General features: G+C 45.8%; 1 protein-coding gene across 1 annotated transcript in view; it reads right to left on the bottom strand.

Moving 5' to 3' along the window:
• TMEM38A (transmembrane protein 38A) overlaps nucleotides 1–21,587 on the bottom strand; it is a 35,134-nt gene extending 13,547 nt beyond the window's left edge. Inside the window, exons 1-2 of the mRNA XM_063914504.1 lie at nucleotides 21,310–21,587; nucleotides 2,581–2,737 (exon numbers count right to left, since the gene is read on the bottom strand). Of these exons, the coding sequence (XP_063770574.1) occupies nucleotides 2,581–2,737; nucleotides 21,310–21,433 (281 nt within the window). The 5' untranslated portion in view covers nucleotides 21,434–21,587. The remainder of the gene's footprint in view (nucleotides 1–2,580; nucleotides 2,738–21,309) is intronic.
• Nucleotides 21,588–23,586: the final 1,999 nt, after the last annotated feature.

A 23,586-nucleotide genomic window follows, 5' to 3' on the forward strand; every position in this document is an offset into this window, starting at 1 on the left:
TTCCAATTCAATTTAAATTGGTATGTATAATCTGTGCCAATGCGAATAAAAATAAAAGTAAATAAAATATATAACAATTATTTATATGTATATCTACACTTCAAACTTCCAACTGGTGAATATTAAGCGAATATTAGTAACGCTTCATCAGAGAATTATCTACACATTATGTTGGTCCCATATTTATCAAAAGTTAAACGTATAAATATGTTTAACATTCAAATATGATCAGACGATCCTTTCTGACTAAGTATGAAGCAGTAAGGCTGATTAAAAGCCCAACAGAATCCTTGTAAACCAGTCCTCCTCCTCTGTTCCTCCTCACATAATATATCCTGTCCATATATTTTTATGGTAATATTCTTTTGGTAACATATGTTATGATTTTACAGATACCCCATATGGTGAAATTTGGTCCGATACTATTTTAAGCATTGTTAAATTGCCTTTTTGAAGACACGATAAGATGTATGTCCATATTGTGATTCTTTGGTATGTATTCAATAAGCTTTTGAAGAGAGTTAATTGTATTATAACTAGAAGAGTGAAGTTGTTTATGAATGTTTCTGTATTGTTTAGATTAATACACCCCTGTAGGACGAAACGCGTTGGGTTAGCACATTGTTCTCTGACATCTCTACAAAGAAGATCATTTTGATGTTGTTTGAATTACCAACACAACTATCGTCTGTACAAACATTGTTTATTGTTATTCTGGGCAAATTGTAAACAGTTTTATGTATTGCTTTTTAAAAAAATAAACATTCTCTCTTTTTTAAGATTATTTTATTATACAAAACTTGTACATACCAAAGTACGACATCAGCTCCCTGGGGAAATCTCTTCTTTCACTATCTGTTGTTCATACCCCATCTAACAGGGGGTATTTTCCCTGTTGAAGCTTTCACATCTTTAGCGCGAAAGGTCATATATCTTTTCAAATATATATATATAAAATCTATCTGGATGTGATGTTGGATGATAACTCCCCCTCTAGTACCTAACCCTTACAGACCTCCCATCCCCCAGGCCCTAACCCCACCCCGATACTTACCTTCGGAATGTTGTCGGTCGGTGTTCCGGCGCCGGGATTCCAAGTGGTGTCTGGATTCCAGCATCCCAACCGCGGGGATGCTGACCGCTTCCCACCCATCTATCTATCTATCTCTATATACATACATATATATATATACGCACACATTTATGTAAAAAATAGCATAGAGGATACTATGGGGAATGCAGAAACATTTACTGTTCATTAAGGTAAAGCTTCGATAAACAGAATTTCTTATAGCCTCTAATTGGACAATAATAAAATAATTTCCTCCAAGATATATTCAAAATCACATCCAGGATACAGGCGCTCCGATAGGAGCCCATCCTAGCAATGTGTAAACTAAAGTGATTGCATCGGATCATGTTACATTATGCTACGGACCTACTACGCATGCGTGGTCATTAGTGGATGGGCCTGTGGCTGTTACTGGGGAGGGATCTGGAGAATACTTTTCGCAGTAATTTGTGCTCTACGTAGCCCATAGACTACAATGGCTAACACCATACTGCGATGGAAAACAGGGAAAGTGCAGCAGATATCATTGATATTTACTGCAGAACCCCTGTAATACTTTCAGGATACTTTCAGGATACTTACATTTTAAGAGTATCCTGATTTTTAGGGAGAGTTACCACAAAATGAGTATAATAAATATGCCCCAAAAACATAACTATAACATGTGAGTGACTTTATGTAGAAAGATAAAGACACAGGATCCACTCATAGCTCCCACCCTGGCTGAGGCTGTGCATGGTAGGTAACGAGACTTTGCAGGGTACATTTTCATCTGAACCCAGCTGGGAGTGGGTGAAGGTTAGGTTGGAAATGGGGGGAGGTTAGGGGTTGGGAGGACAAAGGGGAGCTGAGGGGGAAGAGGGAAGGAACATATGCAGTGGGAGGTGAAGAGGGCGCAGGGCTGGTCCCAGAGGAGGGACCAGCCCACAGTAATTAGCCACACACTGTAGGGGTTAGAGCTGAATGCAGGGGTAGTAGGGCTCAGGAGGCAGATGGAGAAAGGCTATGGGGATGGAGGAGATGGAGCAGCGGAAAGGGTATTTTCTCCATCCTCACACTGCCCGTATCACCTGTAGAAGGTGGCCACACTGCACTCCGCTATCCAGTACTTTGACTGGGACCTCTCACATATTTGGGGGAAGCATGTTGCCCCCTTGCCCATCCCTGTTCCAGCACCTATGGAAATGGTACACTCACTGTACATAATATGAATAACAGCAGAAAAGTCAGTTATCTTATACGAAGACCTTACTTCTTTCTCACTGCATGGAAATTACACGTCTCGTTTTTTTTTACAAATACAGTAACAACTAATTAAACATAATCCCTTAAGAAACTGTTACAGCTTATGTGAACCTGGTGCATATGCTATTGACTTACAGCTGGATAATGAGAAGTGTGGAAAAGAACATATACACGTAAATACAAATTTTTTCTCTACAGGTACAAGACTCTGAATTCTTAATACACTTTACACAGAGTTTGTGCCACAAACATACTGTACTTACCAAACAGCAGATGCCAGAAGTATATTGGCATTATTGCTGAAATAGCTGATGGGAGAGTCTCCAAGCAAAACGTCTGCGAGTATGTAGCTGCCAAAGCAGTAAAGCATTGCACACAGCCAGGAGGCGACAGGACTGCGTCGAGAAAAAGCTACAGCACCTTCACAAGAAAGAAGGGAGAAGATGGATTAATCTACAAAGTAAACCAAATGTTCCCATCTTCCTAAGAACCTTATATACAGCAAACAACAATGGCCGTCATTCCGAGTTGATCGCTCGCTAGCTGCTTTTAGCAGTAGTGCAAACGCTAAGCCGATGGCCTCTGGGAGTGTATCTTAGCTTAGAAGTGCGAATGAAAGGTTAGCAGAACTGCGCGTGAAATTTTTCATGCAGTTTCTGAGCAGCTCCAGACCTACTCCTACCTTGCGATCACTTCAGTCAGTTTAGTTCCTGCTTTGACGTCACACACACGCCCTGCGTTCGGCCAGCCACTCCCCCGTTTCCCCTGGCAAGCCTGCGTTTTCACCTGTCACGCCTGCGTTTTTTAGAAAACGGTGAGTTACCACCCAGAAACACCCACTTCCTGTCAATCACTCACCGATCAGCAGAGCGACAGAAAAGCGTCGCTCACCCTTGTGTAAAAATGCATAGTTTTGTGTGAAAGTACTTCGCGCGTGCGTACTGCGGCCCGTATGCATACGCAGAAGTGCCGATTTTAGCCTGATCGCTGTGCTGCGAACAACTGCAGCTAGCGATCAACTCGGAATGAGGGCCCATATACAGTACACAAATATACTACACACAACACAGAGTACACAATAATGACTTGAAAGCCATACTTTTTGTGTCAGTATCACCTTTTTCCAATGATTTCATTAACAGTTAGAGCTTACATAAAACGTTGCATACATGCCATCATGCAGACTGCTTTGCCAGATAGCTGCCTTTCAAAAACAGGTGGAGGCCCTCAAACTACTAAAACCTGCTCTAGATTGTTAATGGTGGGGATTTCAAAAGGGCACTGGACAGTAAAGTATGCCCCACACACGTGTCTTTGCATCATGAATGGTTATGCCACATTACCTAAATCCTGATGGCACTAACTGGACAGATATAAGAAGGCTACCAAAAGGTCAAGAAAAATAGGATTTTAATTACCTTCTGGTAAATCCTTTTCTCGTAGTCCATAGAGGATACTGGGGTTCCATATAGTACCGTGGGGTATAGACGGGTCCACTAGGAGCCTTGGGCACTTTAAGAATTTGATAGTGTGGGCTGGCTCCTCCTTCTATGCCCCTCCTACCAGACTCAGTCCAGGAAACTGTGCCCGAGAAGACAGACATACTTTGAGAGAAGGATATAAAGGATAGTGGTGAGATTCCGAACCATCACACACAAACCAGAGGAAAGCAACAGCTGAACCAACAATACTTAACCATGTAACTGTGCAGGAAGAACAAAGCACCGGGTGGGCGCCCAGTATCCTCTATGGACTACGAGAAAAGGATTTACCGGTAGGTAATTAAAATCCTATTTTCTCTCACGTCCTAGAGGATACTGGGGTTCCATTTAGTACTATGGGGATGAACCAAATCTCCCAAACCGGGTGGGAGAGTGCTGAGGTTCCTGCAGAACTGATTGACCAAACTGAAGGTCCTCAGAGGCCAAAGTATCGAACTTGTAAATCTTAGCAAACGTGTTCGAACCAGACCAAGTAGCCGCTTGGCAGAGCTGTTAAGCTGAGACCTCCCGGGCAGCCGCCCAGGAAGAGCCCACCGACCTAGTAGAGTGCGCCTGTACAGATTTTGGAACCTGCAAACCTGCCGTGGAATAAGCATGCTGGATAGTGAGCCTGATCAAGCATGAAATTGTCTGATTTGAAGCAGGACACAAAATTTTATTGGGATCATAGAGAACGAACAGCGAGACGGATTTCCTGTGACGAGCTGTCCTCTTTACATATACCTTCAAAGCCCTCACAACATCCAAAGACTTTGAAGTAGCAGAAGTGTCGGTGACAACTGGAACCACAATAGGTTGGTTGATATGAAACGCAGACATCACTTTAGGAAGAAATTGCTGACGTGGTCTGAGTTCAGCTCTGTCCTCGTGGAAAATTAAATAGGGGCTTTTGTGAGACAAAGCCCCCAGCTCCGACACACGTCTTGCTGAAGCCAAGGTCAACAGTGTGACGGTCTTCCACGTAAGATATTTTACATCCACCTCCTGTAGCAGTTCAAACCAGTCCGATTGGAGGAACTGCAGCACCAAATTGAGATTCCCAAGGTGCCGTGGGAGGCACAAAGGGAGGTTGGATGTGCAGAACATCCTTCAAGAATGTCTGGACCTCAGGGAAGGAGGCAATTGTTTTTGAAAGAAAATGGACAAGGTCGAAATCTGGACTTTTATGGAGCCCAAATGTAGGCCCACATTCACACCTGCCTGCAGAAAAAAGCAGGAAACGTTCCAGATAAAATTCCACCACAGAATAATGTCTGCTCTCACACCAAGAGCCGTATTTCTTCCAAATACGGTGGTAATGTTTAGACGTTACCCCCTTCCTGGTTTGGATCATTATCAGAATAACTTAGTTAGGGATCCCTCCTCTGGCTAGGATCAGCCGTTTAACTTCCATGCCGTCAAGCGTAGCCACGGTAAGTCCTGATAGACGAACATTGCAGAAGATCCTCGCGAAGAGGTAGAGGCCACAGATCTTCGAAGAGTATCTCCAGAAGGTCCGCGTACCAGGCCATTCTTGGCCAGTCAGGAGCTGTGAGTATTGCTTGAACCTTTTCCCTTTTTATTCTTTTTAGAATTCTTGGGATCAGAGGAAAAATGAAGGAAACACGTACACCATCTGATAGACTCATGGAGTCGTCAGAGCGTCTACCGCCACTGCCTGTGGGTCTCTCAACCTAGAATAATACCGCTTGAGCTTCTTGTTGAGACGAGAGGCCATCATGTCGATTTGTGGATATCCCCATCAATGTGTCAAGCACCTGAACACTTCCAGGTGAAGGCCCCACTCCCCCGGGTGCAGATCGTGTCTGCTGAGGAAGTCTGCTTCCCAGTTGTCTACTCCCGGAGTGAAGATCACTGACAACGCCACAGCATTTTTTTCTGCCCAGCGGAGAATTCTTGACACCTCTAACACTGCTGCTATGCTTTCCGTTCCGCCCTGTCAGTTTACGTACGTCACTGCCGTCACATTGTCCGACTGGACCTGAATGGCCCGATCTTGAAGAAGATATGAAGCCTGCAGAAGGGTGTTGTATATGGCCCTGAGTTCCAGAATGTTGATTGGAAGGATGACTTCCTGACTTAACCATCGTCCTTGAAACTGCACCCCCTGGGTGACTGCTCCCCAACCTCTGAGGCTTGCGTCCGTGGTTAATAGGATCCAATTCTGAATTCTGAACCGACCCTTGACGAGGTGAGTAGTCTGTAGCCACCACAGAAGGGAGATCCTGACTTTTGGCGACAGACGGATCCTCTGGTGCATGTGAAGATGCGATCCGGACCATTTGTCCAACAGATCGAGCTGGAAGGGTCTTGCGTGAAACCTTCCGTATTGAAGCGCCTCTTAAGAGGCCACCATTTTCCCCAGAAGGCGAATGCATAGATGCACCGATATCTGGGGTAGCTTCAGGACATCCCGAACCATCGACTGGATTACCAATGCCTTTTCCAACGGAAGGAACACTTTCTGCGACTCCGGAAGGTTCAGAATCCACCCATGATCCTGGAGATGTTTGGTTGAGAGACCAATGCTGTCCAGCAACCTCTCCCTGGACGGCGCCGTTATCAGAAGATCGTCCAGGTACGGAATTATATTCACTCCCGGTTTGCGGAGTATAAACATTATTTCTACCATTACTTTGGTGAATACCCTCGGTGTCGTGGAGAGACCAAATGGCAGGGCCTAGAACTGGTAATGACAGTCCTGCAATGCAAACCGTAGATAAGCCTGATGAGGCGGCCAGATTGGAATGTGAAGGCACGCATCCTTGATATCAAGAGACACTAGGAATTCCCCTTCTTCCAGACCTAATATCACCGCTCTCAGAGACTCCATCTTGAACTTGAACACTCTTAAGAACGGGTTCAAGTACTTGAGGTTCAGAATCGGCCGTACCGAACGGTCCAGTTTCGGTACTACAGACAGGTGGGAATAGTACCCCTTGTTGTGCAGATAAGGTGAAACTGGAACAATGAGTTGAGTCTGTACCAGTTTTTGGATGGCCTGCTGTAGTTATACTTGCCTCTTGTGAAACTTGTAAGCCTGATTTGAAGAATCTGTGAGGTGGGAGCTCTTGGAACTTTAGTCTGTAGCCCTGGGAAATAAGATCTATGACCCAGGGATCCCGGCACGAACTTGACCAGATGTGAATGAAGAATTTTAGTCGTGTTCCCACCTGACAGCCCTCCAGGCATCGCGGTCTACCGTCATGCTGAAGACTTTGCGGAAGCAGAGCCTGAGCTCTGTTCCTGAGCAGTTGCTGGTTTGCGTGGTTTACCTCTTGCGCCTCTGGAAGCCGTAGAAGCACCTCTGGATTTTCCCTTAAACTTGGCCGTCCAAAAGGATTGTAAATTTGAAGCTGAATAAGCTTTCCTGGCTGGGGGAACTGCGGAAGGAAGATACGTAGACTTATCCACAGTAGCTTTGGAGATCCATTTGTCTAGTTTATCTCCAAAGAAGGCCTCTCCTGTGAACGGTAGGCTTTCCACGCCTTTCCTGGAGTCCGCATTAGCAGTCCACTTGCGTAGCCACAAGCCGCTGCGTGCTGACACTGCCATAGCGGTGGTGCATGCATTAAGCAAGCCTATCTCTTTTATGACTTCCGCCATAAAGTTCGCAGAGTCCTGTATATGCTGCAGGAGTAAAACAACATCCCCCCTAGACAAGGAATCTAACCCCTCAATTAGGTTACCTGCCCATTTAGCAATGGCTTTTGTGATCCACGCAAATACAATAGTGGGTCTCTGGGCCACCCCAGCAGCTGTGTACAATGATTTGAGTGTAGTCTCAATTTTACGATCAGCCGTGTCTTTTAGGCTGCACCAGGGACAAGCAATACAATTTTTCGTGACAGCCTAGAGACTGATGCATCCACTATTGGTGGATTTTCCCATTTTTTCCTATCCTCCACAGGAAAAGGAAAAGATGAGAGCATCCTTTTAGGGATTCGAAATTTCTTATCAGGATTAAACCATGGTTCTTCAAACAGGGTATTCAATTCCTACAACGCAGGAAAAGTGACTGAGGACTTCTTTTTTACATTTAAATAAGATTTCTCACACTTCTCTGACACCTTATCAGGAATTTGCAGAACATCTCTGATAGCCTCTATAAAAGCCTTTATTCCCTGTGACAGAGTAGCATCCCCACCCCCCCTCCACCTCGCCCTCCTCCATGTCTGACCCGTCAGCTTCAGGGTCAGACTGCAGGATATGGGCCAGAGATCATTTTTGCAGACAGATGGGAGAGGATTGAGAAGCTGGTTTGGGGACTGAGTCTCTATTCATAAACTCATCCACAGTCTGTCTTAAGTATTGCGTCTCTTTCTCATTGCGGGATAATTTTGTAGAAATATTGGAGATCATTCCTTTAATGGAATTAGCTCACTCCGGTTCAGCCCCACTATTCTAGGAAGGTGCACTGCCTTAGTACCCAGTAGTGAGCCCCCTGGTGAAGAGGAACACTCCGCTGTACAAGAAACACACACTTTGCCTGACATAATGTAAATGTGACAGTTCACACACACAGAAAAAGGTTAAGCACAATTAACCCACAAAGAACTCTCTTCAGGGAGACACAGAGTTATTTGGAGCCAGCCCCCACTGCGCCCTTATCGCTAATGCCAAGCTTATCCGGGTCACAGACTAAATACCCTGATAGGGAACTTAGTTCACTAATAATCGTTTTCGATTCAAAATGGGCCTTACCGAACCGTCCGTCTTTGATGTCACAAACAGGTTGGAGTAATAACCCTTTCCTCGTTGTGGTATTGGTACTGGAACAATGACGTGGGACTGGGCCAACTTTTGGATGGCCTGTTGCAACGTAACTTGCGTATCCTCCAAAGCTGGTAAGCTTGATTTGAAAAATCGTTGGGGAGGAGCACCGTCAAACTCCAGCTTGTAGCTCTGAGAAATGAGGTCCCTGACCCAGGTATCCTGGCAGGAAACCTCCCAGACGCGGCTGAAGTGAAGCAGTCGATCTCCCACCTCGAGATCCCCTCAGGGTGGGTGGGCACTGTTATGCTGAGGACTTAGTGGAATCAGAACTGGTGCTCTGTTCCCGAGAACCGGTGGTTGCAGGTCTTCTTGTCTTACTTCTGGAGCCTCTAGCCACATTGGAGGTACCTCTTGCCCTAGATTGAAATCTGTTAGACCGAAAGGACTGAACAGATGGCCCCGGGTGGATTTCCCTGCAGTGACTTTGGAAATCCACGTATCCAACTCAACCCCAAAGAGCCATTCCCCAGAAAAGGGGAGAGATTCCACACTGCGCTTGGATTCTGTGTCCGCTATCCACTGACGCAACCACAAGGCCCTGCACACCGACACTGCCATGGCAGAAGTCCTAGCATTAATATTGCCAATCTCCTTGAGCGAGTCACACAGGACGCGTGCAGTGTCCTGAATGTGCTTCAGGAGAGTCACCGTAGTGACCAGAGGCATATCCCCGGAGAGGCCCTCTTGAATTTGAGAAGCCCACGTGTGAATGGCATGGGTCATCCAGCAACCCGCTATGACCGGCCTCTGTGATACACCTGCTGCAGTGTAGATAGACTTAACTGTAGTCTCTATTTTTCTGACCCCATGGTCCTTTACGGTAAAGGAGCCCGGGGCAGGCAGCACCACCTTTTTTGACAGTCGAGAGACTGATACGTCAACTCTCGCAGGTACTTCCCAGAATTTCCTACATTCAGGAGCAAATGGGAAAGTGTAAAAAAATCTTTTTGACACTTGGTATTTTTTTATCTGGATTTTTCCATGCTAACTTAAATAGGTCATCTAACTCTGCAGAATCAGGGAAAGTGACATTAGGCTTGTTTTGTGTAAAGAAAAACGACTTCTGTGACGCAGCGTCCTCTAGAGGGAGCCTTAAGCCAGGATGAGGGGTTCAATACCCTGAGCAGAAGCGAAGGATCCAAGTCATCCCCATCCTCCAGTATATCCTCATCTGAATCACAGAGTAGAGCAGGTAAACCACGCTTTTGTGGTCCTGAGCTAGAGAGGGGGGCTGTGTAACATCTGCCCTAGCAGCTGTCTGCAATAGCCTCTTGTAGTAAATGAGTTTTCTGAACATTAGCAGTGAGTTGTGATGACATATCAGACATCATATTCTTAAGGGCCCCTAGCCAGAAGGGCTCTGGACCCTCTCCCCCAGCCCTCTCACTGATTTGTGAAGATTGGCTGCATTGTTCACATAAAACAGAGTCAATTGATAAGGGAGAGAATCTGGTGTGGCACACACTGCATAGTTTGTGTTTACCCATGTTCACAGTAAATCACAATGACATACACATACACACAGACAGTAAAACTTATCAAGCCTGCCATTACTGTATGTGAGAGGGAGACATACAGAGAGATAAGACCAGCACACCCCAGCTACATATCCCCAGTGAGGTTGTCAGCTTACAGTGAAACACAGATTATGTACAATAGTGGCTCTCCCCCTTTGCTACACCCTGTACCAGTTTTCCAACGTTTTCTGGGTGTCAGGAGGAGCTGTGCGTGCCTGCTGCTGCTGCAGTAAGCAGAAGAAGGCGCCAAAATGCCGCTGGTCCCGCTCTGAGGTAGCTCCACCCCCCCCCAATAGCGCCGAAGCTACAGAGTTTTTTATACTGGCAATGTCTCCTGAAGTGTTGCCCAGACAGCATTCTAAAAATAATAAAAGTTTAAAAGAAACTGAAGCAAAGTCTCTGGGGCTGCAGAGATGTACATCCTCTCCTGAGGGCACTTTTTTCTAAACTGCCTGTGGGAGGGGGCATAGAGGGGAGGAGCCAGCACACCCAGTGAAGAAATGTAAAGGTCACCAGCTCCTTTGGACCCCGTCTATACCCATCGTACTAAGGGGCTAGCAGCGATCAGGCCTGAACTGCGCATGCGCCGGCGCCTACCAGACAGCCGACGGCTGTTTTTAGCTAGCGATCATCTCTGCCTGATTGACAGGCAGAGGCGGTTGATGGATGGGAGGGGGCGGGACATTGGTGTTAAGCCGCCGTTTAAAGGGCACGGTCCGGCCAACGCAGACGTGGCCGGACTGGGGCGGGCCGCAGCGGCTGCGTGACATCACATGCAGCCGCTGTGACCCGGGCAGCGGTGAGCTACTCCTGAAGTACAAAAGCATCGCCGCTGTGTGATGCTTTTGTACTTCTGCGACGGGGCCTGGACTGACATGCGGGGTGGGCTAGCCGTGTGCTGGTCATCCCCCCGAATGTCTGTGTTCCTGATCGTAGCTGTGCTAAATTTAGCACAGCTACGGTCAACTCTGAATCACCCCCTAAGTTTCCCCAATATCCCTTTTGGATGCTAGAGAAATTTAATATTTCTATAGGCCCTATATGAGAAATATTGCACTGGTATGCATCCTCAAGGTGGCCACACATGCGACCAAGGGTCCCAGGGCCGACATATCGGTTGGTCCCTACACACGGGGCGATCCGATGTCCGACAGTCTGCTATGCCAACCCCCAACCACCACCACACATAGTGCTGCATGGGATCATCAGCCGCATTGCTGATCATTTGAACATGCAGACAGATTAGGCGAAGTGATGGACGACCTCACGGGGGCACTCAATGAATGATATCATGCACACACACGGAACGATATAGCTGTTTTATTGTTCCAATGCGGCAGATCGTCAGCTATATCGTACCGTGTGTGGGCACCTTTAGTCTTGCACTGGGTATTGTACAGTAGTTCTATAATAACCACCAAGCGACAGGTCTCCAGTGAACAACAGTTTGTATGTGTTATGTATCCCGCCTAAATGAAAGAGAACATTTTACACAAGAGATATGTAATTGGCCAGACACAAGGAATATTACACAGTGTACATACTGCTTTACATGGTTACATGAAGCTAAATATAAAAGCAACTCTATCAAAACAGAAAAAATTTAATGACGTACAAAAATTTAAGCTTTACACTGAGAACACATATTAACTCTTTGCAAATTAACAGTAGTGTTCCCTCTGCAGTAAAATGATGAATAATCCCCTGAGTATGATGGTAATGTGGGGAGGTGGAATGGGAAGACAGACAGCTGATCCTTCAATGCAGAACTAAATATAGGCAACGGGTCAGCAGAGGAGCAAAGGCGAAGGCACACCTGTCAGAGGCAGTCTAAGCCATTAATGAAGTAAGTGAGAGCGAGTATACAAAGTCATTACATGACATGATGGGATGTAGTGGTTACTGAACCTGATTCAGAGATGTACGCAAACCTGATGGTGTGCAGACATCTCCGATGGTTACTGATCTGCATATACAGTACATTGTGAACATGAGATAACCAGCCCCTGCTGACTTGTACCTTCTTTACAGGGTAATCTTACTATATGTATGGCTTGAGTTTGCATCATTTTACTCCAAAGAACTACAGTAAACACATAGAAAAGTCCAGCTTCCAGATAAATTGCTATCTAACCTATGGCAATACAACGCCTAAGTTCTCACAGCTGTTTACCTTTAGGGTGGCCACTGATTCATGGAAATGAATACAATCTTAGTAGAAGCAAATGTAAATAGCACACGCATGGATAACAGCCTCTCTACTCTGCCAGGCAACCATGCATTACAACACATTCTATATTATTCAAAAATGCATCTGTACCTAGCATTTTACTTATAGTAGTCCAGCATGTCCTTACCTCAACAGAAGAGGCAGGGCAAGAGTAAGCGGAGTCCAGCAAAGGCGTGTACACACAGACATGCTATATAATCAGATGTGGTGTGCGAGGGGACTCGCTGCCTTGCTGCCAGTATTTCAGCACACAGGATGCCGCTGTCGGATACTGAAAGCCGCCATCCTGTCTGCCGGTATATCATACTGGACCCTGTTCTTGAAGTGTTGACCTCTCGACCTATGGGGGTCATTCCGACCTGATCTCACGCTAGGATTTTTCGCTGCGCTGCGATCAGGTCACTACTGCACATGCATATGCACCGCAAAGCACAGGCACGTCGTACGGGTACAAAGCGGATCGTTGCTGAGCGATGGATTTAACAAAGAATCCATTCGCACAGCTGATCACAAGAAGATTGGCAGGAAGAGGGCGTTTGTGTGTGGCAACTGACTGTTTTCTGGGAGTGTTTGGAAAAACGCAGGCGTGCCCAAGCGTTTGCAGGGCGGGTGTCTGACGTCAATTCCAGACAAGAACAGGCTGAAGTGATCGCAGCGGCTGAGTAAGTTCTGAGCTACTCAGAAACTGCACAAAACTTTTTTGCAGAGCTCGGCTGCACAGGCGATCGCACGCTTGCAAAACAAAATTACACTCCGCCATAGGCGGCGACTATCTGATCGCAGTGCTGCAAAAAATAGCTAGCGAGCGATCAACTCGGAATGACCCCCCATGCGAGGAAACAAGTTCAATGAAGATCTCTGCCATGTGTTTAACAGTATAAATGAGATAGCAAATTTGACCTTAACTACTAAAGAAACTTGTTATGCAAAATAATATCAAAGGAATACAATGAAGTTACTTTATGTAATTAAATAAAGCCTATTTGTTATGTACACTTAAGCAACGTAAACAGAAAACAATATAACAAAATTATTTTCAGCCTGGGCATAAATGCCGGTATCCGGTCTCTAGGTCGACCACACTTAGGTCGACACTGTCTAGGTCGACCACTGTTGGTCAGCAGTAAGTAGGTCGACATGGTTTTTAGGTCGACAGGGACGCTAGGTCGATATGACAAAGGGTCGACATGAGTTTTTCCCAATTTTTTTTTCTTTAATTTTTTGAACTTTTTCATACTTTATGATCCACATGGACTACAATTGCCACCAGTATGGCGGCAGCGGGGTGAGCAATAGAAAGCCCCTTGCGGGCACGGTTACTCGCTGCGCTCGCCACAGGATCTATTCTCCCTCTATGGGTGTCGTTGATACCCACAGAGGGAGAAAAGCCTTTGGCACTGGTATTCTGGCAGTGGCATTTCAACGGTTGACGAGATTCCGGCGTCTGTATTGTGACTGACCGCAGGGATCCCGACAGGTGGTCTCGTGATTGCCTCCCACCAAATGTGTGTCGACGACTGTCATGTCAACCTGTAGACCTGAAGCACTGCCTACCCGTAACACGTGTCGACTATTTGGGGTCAACCTATTAACTGTCTATATTTTTACTGTATATCTATTAGCCCGGATACCTATTTTCCTTATCCACAAACCACTGTCTGAGATTATTAAATAAAACACTGCTTTGATACAACTTGTAGCCTTCTGTGTTGCCATTTAAGTTTGTGTGTCTGGGATCCTTATACTGTACAGTATATGATTGTCATATCAGTACTGCTTAAGTGCCAAAGCTACAGGAATACTAGTTAATTTAACTAGATTTGTGCCTATTCTTAATCAGTCTCTCCATCAATATCACAGCTGCATAACCTCTATATGACTTAAGACAGAACCCATGGAATGGAGAAAGGAATGTTTCTGCGGAAATACTAAACTGATCTGGATGGCACTGATCTCAATGAATGAATTACATGGCATAGCAGAATAGATAATGAAGATACTAAGACATAAAAATATTTAATTAATGAATAACCATCATCCTAGAACCAAAGATGATGGTTATTAATTAATTCAATCTTTTTTTTATATTGACTTGAACCATGTCTAATAAATGCCATGACATGAGCGAGGTGCCATCTATAGATAAATTTAGTATTTTTGTACCTGTGTGTGGTATACTAGAATTTCCACAGGCTACTGCCGCTAAACAGGCAAACATTGACCTGATATTATATCAAGATTTATCATAATTAGTGCCTGAGTTACTAGGGTATTTGCAGACATACTAAGTTTATTCTATATCTCTCGTCAAGCTAATGCATAAGGCAGTTTGGCAGTGTCCAGCGTGTGTATGTGGCTACAGTGTATCCAAGAAAAACCATCCTCAATGCTCTGTGACGCCATCTGCAATAAGTAGCCATGTAAGGGAGAGGGGTTTATTTAGGAGACAAAGGACTTTATTTACAAAGTGCTCCCTGGCGGGCTGGAGGTGAAAACTTGAAGTGTAAAAGCCTGCCACTACGTAAATAAAGCTCAAAGTGTGATTAACAGGCAGGCAGGTTTGCTGTACATACATGAATTGTGTCAACTGGACCACAATGGCGGAGTCAGTGACGTCTTAGCAACTGAAGTCTCAGCTTTTTGAACTACATGAGCTCCCATAAGTAAATATCTTAATGATGATGTTTTGGTTTAATGAAGTGTAAGAGATTATCTGGGTTCACACTTGGTGATATTTTAAACAATATCACTCATTTTCACCCTTTTGAGCAATATTGTTAGTAATATCGCTCAGTACGCACTATTTAGTTAATGAGCTGCGCTCCCGTGGGTCGTTAACAATATTGTTGTCGTCTGTGCATGCAGCTCAGTTTTGGCTACGTCGGGCAAAACTGCATGTTATGGCCGACAATGGGGTGACAACACTGAACGATATCGTTAGTGATATCGTTCAGTGTGTACACACTATGGGCCTTATTCAGACCTGATAGGTAGGGTGTGTTTTTTGCATCCCTGCGATCAGGTAGTCGCCGCCTACAGGGGAAGGGGGAAATCGCTGTGCAGGGGTGTGATCGCATGTGCAGGAGAGCTGCACAAACAGAAGTTTGTGCAGTCTCTGCACAGACCAGGACTTACTCTTCCAGTGCGATGATCGGGGCCGGAGCTGACGTCAAAAACCCTCCCTTCAAACGCCTGGTCCCTCCTGCGTTTCTCTGGACATTCCTTAAAAACGGTCAGTTGCCACCCACAGACAGCCTCATCCTGTCAGTCACCTTGCGATCGCCCGTGCGATTGCTTTTCTCGCACATCCCGTCGCTGGCCGCCGATCCCCCTCGATGCGGACTGACGCGCCTGCGCATTGCGGTGCATACGCATGCACAGTTCAGACCTGATCGCAGGCTGTACGAAAACGCAGCCTAGCGATCAGGTCTGAATTAAGCCCTTTATCGGCTGGGAGGGTAGGGAAAACACTAGGCGATATCGCTCATGGAGTGTACCTAGCTATAGTGATTGTCTTTGAGGATGTTTGAATTTAATTAGTCATATATAAGAGTTCGGTATACTCCTCTAAAATTGAAACTTTTTGGGGGGAACGGGTAACATAGACTTTGACGGCAGATAAGAACCACTTGACCCATCCAGTCTGCCTATGTACATAGAAACATAGAAACATAGAAACATAGAATTTGACGGCAGATAAGAACCACTTGGCCCATCTAGTCTGCCCCTTTTTTATTTTATCCTTTAGGCAATCTCAACCCTTTTTTAACCTTGATTCTTTGTAAGGATATTCATATGCCTGTCCCAAGCATGTTTAAATTGCCCTACAGTCTTAGCCTCTACCACCTCTGATGGGAGGCTATTCCACTTATCCACTACCCTTTCTGTGAAGTAATTTTTCCTTAAATTTCCCCTGAACCTCCCCCCCTCCAGTCTCAATGTATGCCCTCGAGTTCTAATACTTCTTTTCCTTTGAAGAATGTTTCCCTCCTGAACTTTGTTAAGACCCTTTATATATTTGAAAGTTTCTATCATGTCTCCCCTTTCCCTTCTCTCCTCCAAACTATACATGTTAAGATCTTTTAGCCTTTCCGGGTAAGTTTTGTGATGTAGGCCATGCACCATTTTAGTTGCCCTTCTTTGTACACTCTCTAATGTATTTATATCCTTCTGGAGATAGGGTCTCCAGAACTGGACACAGTATTCCAGATGGGGCCTTACCAATGACCTATACAGTGGCATTATCACTTCTTTTTTCCTGCTACTGATTCCTCTCCCAATGCAACCAAGCATCTGACTTGCCTTTCTCATTGCTTTGTTGCATTGCTTTCCTGCCTTCAAGTCACTTGAAATAGTGACTCCTAAATCTCTTTCCTCCTCAGTAGTTTCCATTATAGTACCCTTGATACTATACTTAGCCTTTGGGTTTTTGAGACCCAAGTGCATGATTTTGCATTTTTTAGCATTAAACTGTAGTTGCCACGTTCTTGACCATTTCTCAAGCCTACCTAGGTCATCAATCATTTGTTTGACCCCTCCCGGTGTGTCTACCCTGTTGCATATCTTTGTATCATCTGCAAAAAGGCATATCTTCCCTTCAATACCATCTGCAATGTCACCAACAAAGATATTAAAGAGAACTGGACCTAGTACAGATCCCTGGGGTACTCCACTGGTAACATTTCCCTCCATAGATTGCACTCCATTAACTACAACTGTCTGTTTCCTATCCTGCAACCAGGTTCTTATCCATTTCACTAATTTATAATCCACCCCCAGGCTTTCAAGTTTATTTAGCAGTCTGTGATGTGGGACAGTGTCAAATGCCTTACTAAAGTCTAGATATGCTACATCTACAGCTCCCCCTTGATCTATTATTTTCATCACAGAGTCAAAAAAGTCAATAAGATTTGTTTGGCATGATCTCCCACCGGTAAATCCATGCTGTTTTGGATCCTGTAAGTTGTTCGATTTAAGATATTCCACTACTCTTTCTTTTAATAGTTTTTCCATTACTTTCCCTACTACTGATGTAAGGCTTACTGGTCTGTAGTTACTTGCTTCTTCCTTGCTTCCACTTTTGTGCAGTGGAACTACATTTGCTCCTTTCCAGTCCTCTGGAATATCACCTGTATTTAGTGACTGGTTAAATCATTCTGTTAAAGGTGTAACCAGGACATCTTTTAGCTCTTTGAGTATCCTTGGGTGTATTCCATCTGGTCCCATTGATTTATCCACTTTTAGTTTTGAAAGTTCTGTTAGGACCTTCTCCTCTGTAAATGTACTTTCATCTACCTTATTTTTATGAATGTGCTTGCAATTTAACTGTGGCCCCATCCCTTCTTCTGTAGTAAATACTGAGCAAAAATAATTATTTAGGTGATCTGCTATTGCCTTGTCTCCCTCCACCAAATGCCCACTCTCTGTCTTAAGTCTTATTATTCCTCCATTTGATTTTCTCCTTTCACTTATATACTTAAAAAAAGTTTTGCCCCCTTTATCTACTGACTGGGCCATTTTCTCCTCAGCTTCTGCCATACATACATACTTGGGTTTGATTTTTGGTGGGAGCCAATTAACCTACCAGTATATTTTTGGATTGTGGGAGGAAACGATAGTACCCGAAGGAAACCCATATAAGGACGGGGAGAATATATAAACTCCACACAGTTAGGGCCATGGTGGGAATCAAACCCATGACCTCAGTGCTGTGAGACAGTAATGCTAACCATTGATTACACTGTTCGTACATACATATATCTAGAAGAAATACTAATGGGCTTATTTACTAACAACAGCTTGCAAAAGCCTCGGGTTCCTGGCGTGTTTAAGCCAAAAATTTAAAAGGATGTTTTTCAGAGCAAAACACTGTTTTACAGGTCACCACATAATAAATAACCCCTAAGTGTCAACAGTGACTACAACGTAAAGTTCACCTTATCAGTAAAGCAGATTTGTTCACAGTGTATTTGCATGCATTCACTATGAATGTAACCAACGCAAATACATGCAAACCTGGAGATAGATGCTGCATAAACAGAACCAAAACAGAACATGTAATAGGAGCTAATAGGAGTTAGAGATGCAGCATGCACTGTCCTCCATTCATTGGTCCTAGGGGGTCATTCTGACCTGATCGCACGCTGCCGTTCATCGCAGCGCAGCGATTAGGTCAGAAGTGCACATGCGCCACAGTGCGCCGGTGCATGGCTGACAGCCGATGGCTGTCGTTGCCTAGCAAACGCCTCTACCTGATTGAAAGGCAGAGGCAGTCGCTGGGCAGGAGGGGGTGGCACGTTTGGCCACCGCTTTGTGGGCATGGTCTGGTCAAAGCAGGCGTGGCCGGACAGTGCGGGCTGCAGCGGCTGCGTGACGTCACACGCAACCGCTGCAACCCAGGCAGCGACGGGTAGCTCCCGGCCAGCATGCAAAAGCTGCGCTGGCCGGGAGCTACTCCTGAAGTGCAAAAGCATCGCCGCTGTGCGATGCTTTTGTACTTCTGCAGGGGGATGGAGGGGGGGGGGGGAGGGCCTGACATGCGGGGTGGACTAGCCCTGTGCTGGGCGTCCCCCGCATATCAGTGTGCCTGATCGTAGCCCTGCAAAATTTTGCAGGGCTACGATCAGGTCTGAATTAGGCCCCTAGATTAGCTTTCCATGACCACTCTCCATCGGCAGCAATATTCCCTTTTATAGGTTCTGTTGAAGTTTCATTTATGCTAGAATCACTGCTGAGTGCACAAAGCAGACCTCAGGCGGCAAGCACGTGTGTGCATATCTAGTCTACAGCTATACAAATAGTTTCTGGGGAATGCTCACTGCATTGGAGCATGAACGACTACAATAAAATGATGCAGACATTACTACACCTCCATATATAGTTGCCATATGTCCCTAATTTCTACAGCAATCACAATTTTTAGCACTTTCTGTTCAGAGAAATGTATAATATTTTCACTACCCGACCCGCCAAACAAGCCCCTCATTCCCTTCATGTTAGATGCACTTCTTACCACCAAGTCTTAGTAGATATAGGTTAAGGCGGGTACTCACTACGCGATTCGGGATTGCCGGCGATGGACGACTATATCGTTGTGTATCGGTGTGTATCCCCCTTTAGATGTTACTTGTTATTGACCAAATTCAGTAGATATGACATGTTGGGAATTCAGCACTATGCATGCATTATATTCCTGCTTTTATATATTGGGCCATGTTTTTAAATGTTTGTATGAACATATGACATCTTTTATCAACAAAAAATTCTGCAGCATAGCCAGTTATTTGGGGTGGTATTCATGTGACCGCCGGTCAGCTGACCGACAGTCACATGACCTCCTCCACCAGCCCGACGGGTCACTGTCCCGATGGCCGGCATGCCGACCAACAGGGACTATTTCCACTCGTGGGTGTCCATAGAGTGGGAATAGAACCCGTGGCGACCGCAGGTCGCCACCGAGCCCGCAGCGTGGCGAGCGCAGCGAGCCCGCAAGGGGCTTGCTGCACTCGCCCCTCCCCGCCGGGATCCCGGCGTCGGTAAGCTGACCGGCGGTCAGGAGACCGCCGGTCAGCCGTACTACACCCGTTATTTGTATTGTAGTTCTAAAGTCAGATTGCCTATGAGAGTTTTACCTATCCAGAACCTGGAGAAAATACATACAGAAAGATTTGGTATTAAATAAGTTTGGAAAACGACTCCTTGGCTGTTCTCTCATTCATGCAATACTTTACTCAAATATAGCACTTGCATGCATGCATGCATGCAAGAGTGGTTTAACAGCGGAGGCAGCCTGTTTGCATTCTTTCTGCGGCCCTCCTTTCTCACCAACACATGTCCCCCGTAGACTCGGGCACTGATCCAGATTCTACTGTGCACGCACCAATCTCCAGGAAAATGGCGCAGGCCCATTTGCTGGTGATTTCAGTACTGCGCATGTGCCAATATCTGGTATAATGGCACCCACTCTATTTTCCCAGTGATTTCTACTGCGCCGCTGACAGAGAGGTATGGTGCCAGTGTGCACCCCACACCCAATTGTCCATGTGCACCCCATTCTCTACACAAATTGCAGAGACACGCATGTCTGCATGACTACTGGTAAAACTGCAAGTAACCCTAACCACCGAAAAGTCACTACTTCTTTTTCTCTACTTGTCACTATCGTGCGTAATAGATTCAAAACCTCTAAAATGTTTTACCAATAGCCCTTTTGTTTGTAATCAGACTACAAGCCATCATACAGTATGTTCTTCAGAAATATGTAGAAGACCACAGCAGCTGCATGTATGGGCCAGTGGCCTGTGTCTCTGATACCTTATATGCTGATGGGCAGAGACCCAGGGCCTCCTAACCTTTTTTGGCAAGAACCCAAACCATGTATTTGCAGCAGCATCCGGACACATTGTTTCTTGATATTGCACAATTAGTGCATAGCAGTACACAAACAGTTCATAGCAGCACACTTTGAATGGAGTAATATACTCATCTAGTTTCTCATAGAACCACTACTCTAACAGATACAAGTTGCAGTTACAAACAGTAAACAAATGATTAGACTCTAATTACACAGAAGCCAGTACTATGCTGTGCTAGATAGATCACCAATACTGCTAGGCATATATGTAAATAGGCAAGTATTTTTTCTCATTGTAGATTATGCTTTCTTGATCTTTCCTGCAGCATCATGAAAAACAATTGTTCATTCATTGTCTCGCTGTAACATCTACAATCTACATCCTTACAAGGAAAATAGACAGCAGAGACTGAATCAGCTGAAAATGGTATGTCTATGCCAGCAGTTAACTCCTTCAGTAATACTGTAGCAATGTATACACAACATATGCACAGACAGTGCTGCGTGAGTATGGAAAAGCAATTTGCATGAAATGATCTCATGTAAGAGAATAGACTGCATGTTTAAATAACCAAAAGCAATATCACAACTCCATTATGGAGGCAGGCACCCACCTGGCTCGTACTTAAGGTACAGGATGGAGATAATATAATAAGCCACATCGAACACAGGGAAGACAGGTAGTTTTGAGAAAGACACAGCCAGGTCGTCCAGGCTGAGAGACGTCAGGAGGTCCATGGTGGCTCAGTGTCCCGGGCTGTCCTTGCTGATATACTGTACTAGCAGCACGCGGCAGTGTGCAGGGGTCTATGATGAACAGGCTACTAGCCGGGGTATGATGAAGATCGTGGGATTCCCTCTCCCCACGCCCACCCCTTCTACAGGGAAAATAAACTCTTGGTTGTGCTTGCTATATTTAGCCGTCTAGAAGTGGCTGCTCCTCCCTTTAGCTGGAAGGGGAGGGAATAGTGTTTATAGAAGAAATACAAGGCTTATTACAATATGCATGTGGCTGGGGTTACTTGCCCACCTCTCTGTAAAGTTGGGTACACACTAGACTAGACAACAGTTCTCCTGATCCCACAGATCTACCAGTTTGAAGCTGGGTACACACGACTAGATGATACGTCGTCCAGTTGGGAGGTATGCAATCGGACCGACATATCAAGTACAAAGTCTAGTGTGTACCCGCTTTGTTGCTGATGATCAGGGCTGTTTCTAGCCAATTTGGCTCCCAGTGCGAGATTTAAAAATGCGCCCCCATGACATTAAAAAATGTGCCCCCCACACACACATACCTAGTAAAAAAAAAAAAACAAACTTGCGCGCGCACCCGGCAAGGGGCATGGCCTCATGTAAATGGGTGTGGCCTCATTTAAATGGGCATGGCCTCGTCTGAAAAGACTACCTCACAATCCAGTTTTTGACCCTGCTCCAACAGATCACGACCACCACAGGAAAAAAAATTCTACCATATTAAGCAGCCCCACACAGTAATGCACCATATTAATGCAACACACCGCAATGCCCTTGATACATTAAATCCCCACACTACGGCAGGCAAGAGTCCCCATTTCACACATTACTGCAGGTGTCCCCATTTTACACATTGAGAGAGAGAGAGAATACTTACAGAGGCGATTACAGCTCTTCGGCCCACCTCACCAGTCGCTCCTCGCGCCGGCCTTTCCCTCTTCCTAACTTGGATCCCCCTCTGTACTCCGCTCGGGGGGAGTTTCGCATCGTGACAGGGTTGCGCCGTGACGTAACGACGCAACCACGTCATTCTGTGAAACTCCGCCCCCCGAGCGGGTTACTCGGGGAGAGATAGGAGGGGGAAGCAGGGAGCCACAGTTAGTGCCACGGCGGGCGCCCAGTGCGGTTGCACTGCTCGCCTGCCCCAAGAAACGGCCCTGCTGATGATGCGCACTCCCTAGCGAGGGCAATGCTGCCAAATGCAGCATGGCCCCCGTCGTCGCTCCTGGCATCAGCAAGTGTGTATGCACTTGCCAATGCCACGCTACCCTCGCCGGGTCCCATCGCACGCGATGTTGCTGGGTACACCCATCTTGTAGTGTGGGAACAGTCCGGACAACACAGGAGTGTCAAGACCGTTTGCGGGGCGAGCCACGGCGGTTACGTCACACGCAGCCGCTGAGACCCAAATCATGGTGGCCCGCCGTCTGCCTATGCAAACGTTAGCGGGGGGAGAACCCGGCATGCGGGGCGGACTTGCCCTGTGCTGGGAGCGTCCCCCCGCTTGTTAGTGAAGTGGGGTGTAGTTGTGCGAATACTCTGGATGATAAAACAAATTTGTCGTAATAAATGGTTGTTCACGGCAAAATGTCATCTAGCGTGCACTCAGCTTTAAAGTTACTAAGAAACGCTTTTGACTGAATTGTGTTTTCCAATGGTCTATGCTGCGTCTGATCTGAGTTCAGTTGTAGAGGGCCCGATTCAATATACCGGTCTGTGAGCTGTGTGTTCTGTCGAAGGCTGCATGCATCAGTGTGATCTGTGCAATGCTCCTTTGTGTTACTGTGTTGATAAAGGGTTAAAAATTAGAAAAATAATTGTGTGGGGTCCCCCTAAAAGTATAACCAGCACTAAGCAAATGTGCCGGTCCTAGTCCTGGATTATAGGGGAAAAATGTGTAATGGGCCCTACACACTGGTCGATACCAGTGAAAGATATGAACGATCTTGTTCATTAATGAATGAGATTTCTCTTACGTCCTAGAGGATGCTGGGGACTCCGTAAGGACCATGGGGATAGACGGGCTCCGCAGGACACATGGGTACTTAAAGAAAAACTTTAGATCTGGTGTGCACTGGCTCCTCCCTCTGTGCCCCTCCTCCAGTTTGATTCTGTGCCCAGAGGAGCTGGGTGCT

The sequence above is a fragment of the Pseudophryne corroboree genome, chromosome 1 (assembly GCF_028390025.1).
Source record: "Pseudophryne corroboree isolate aPseCor3 chromosome 1, aPseCor3.hap2, whole genome shotgun sequence".
Taxonomy (NCBI): Eukaryota; Metazoa; Chordata; class Amphibia; order Anura; family Myobatrachidae; genus Pseudophryne; species Pseudophryne corroboree.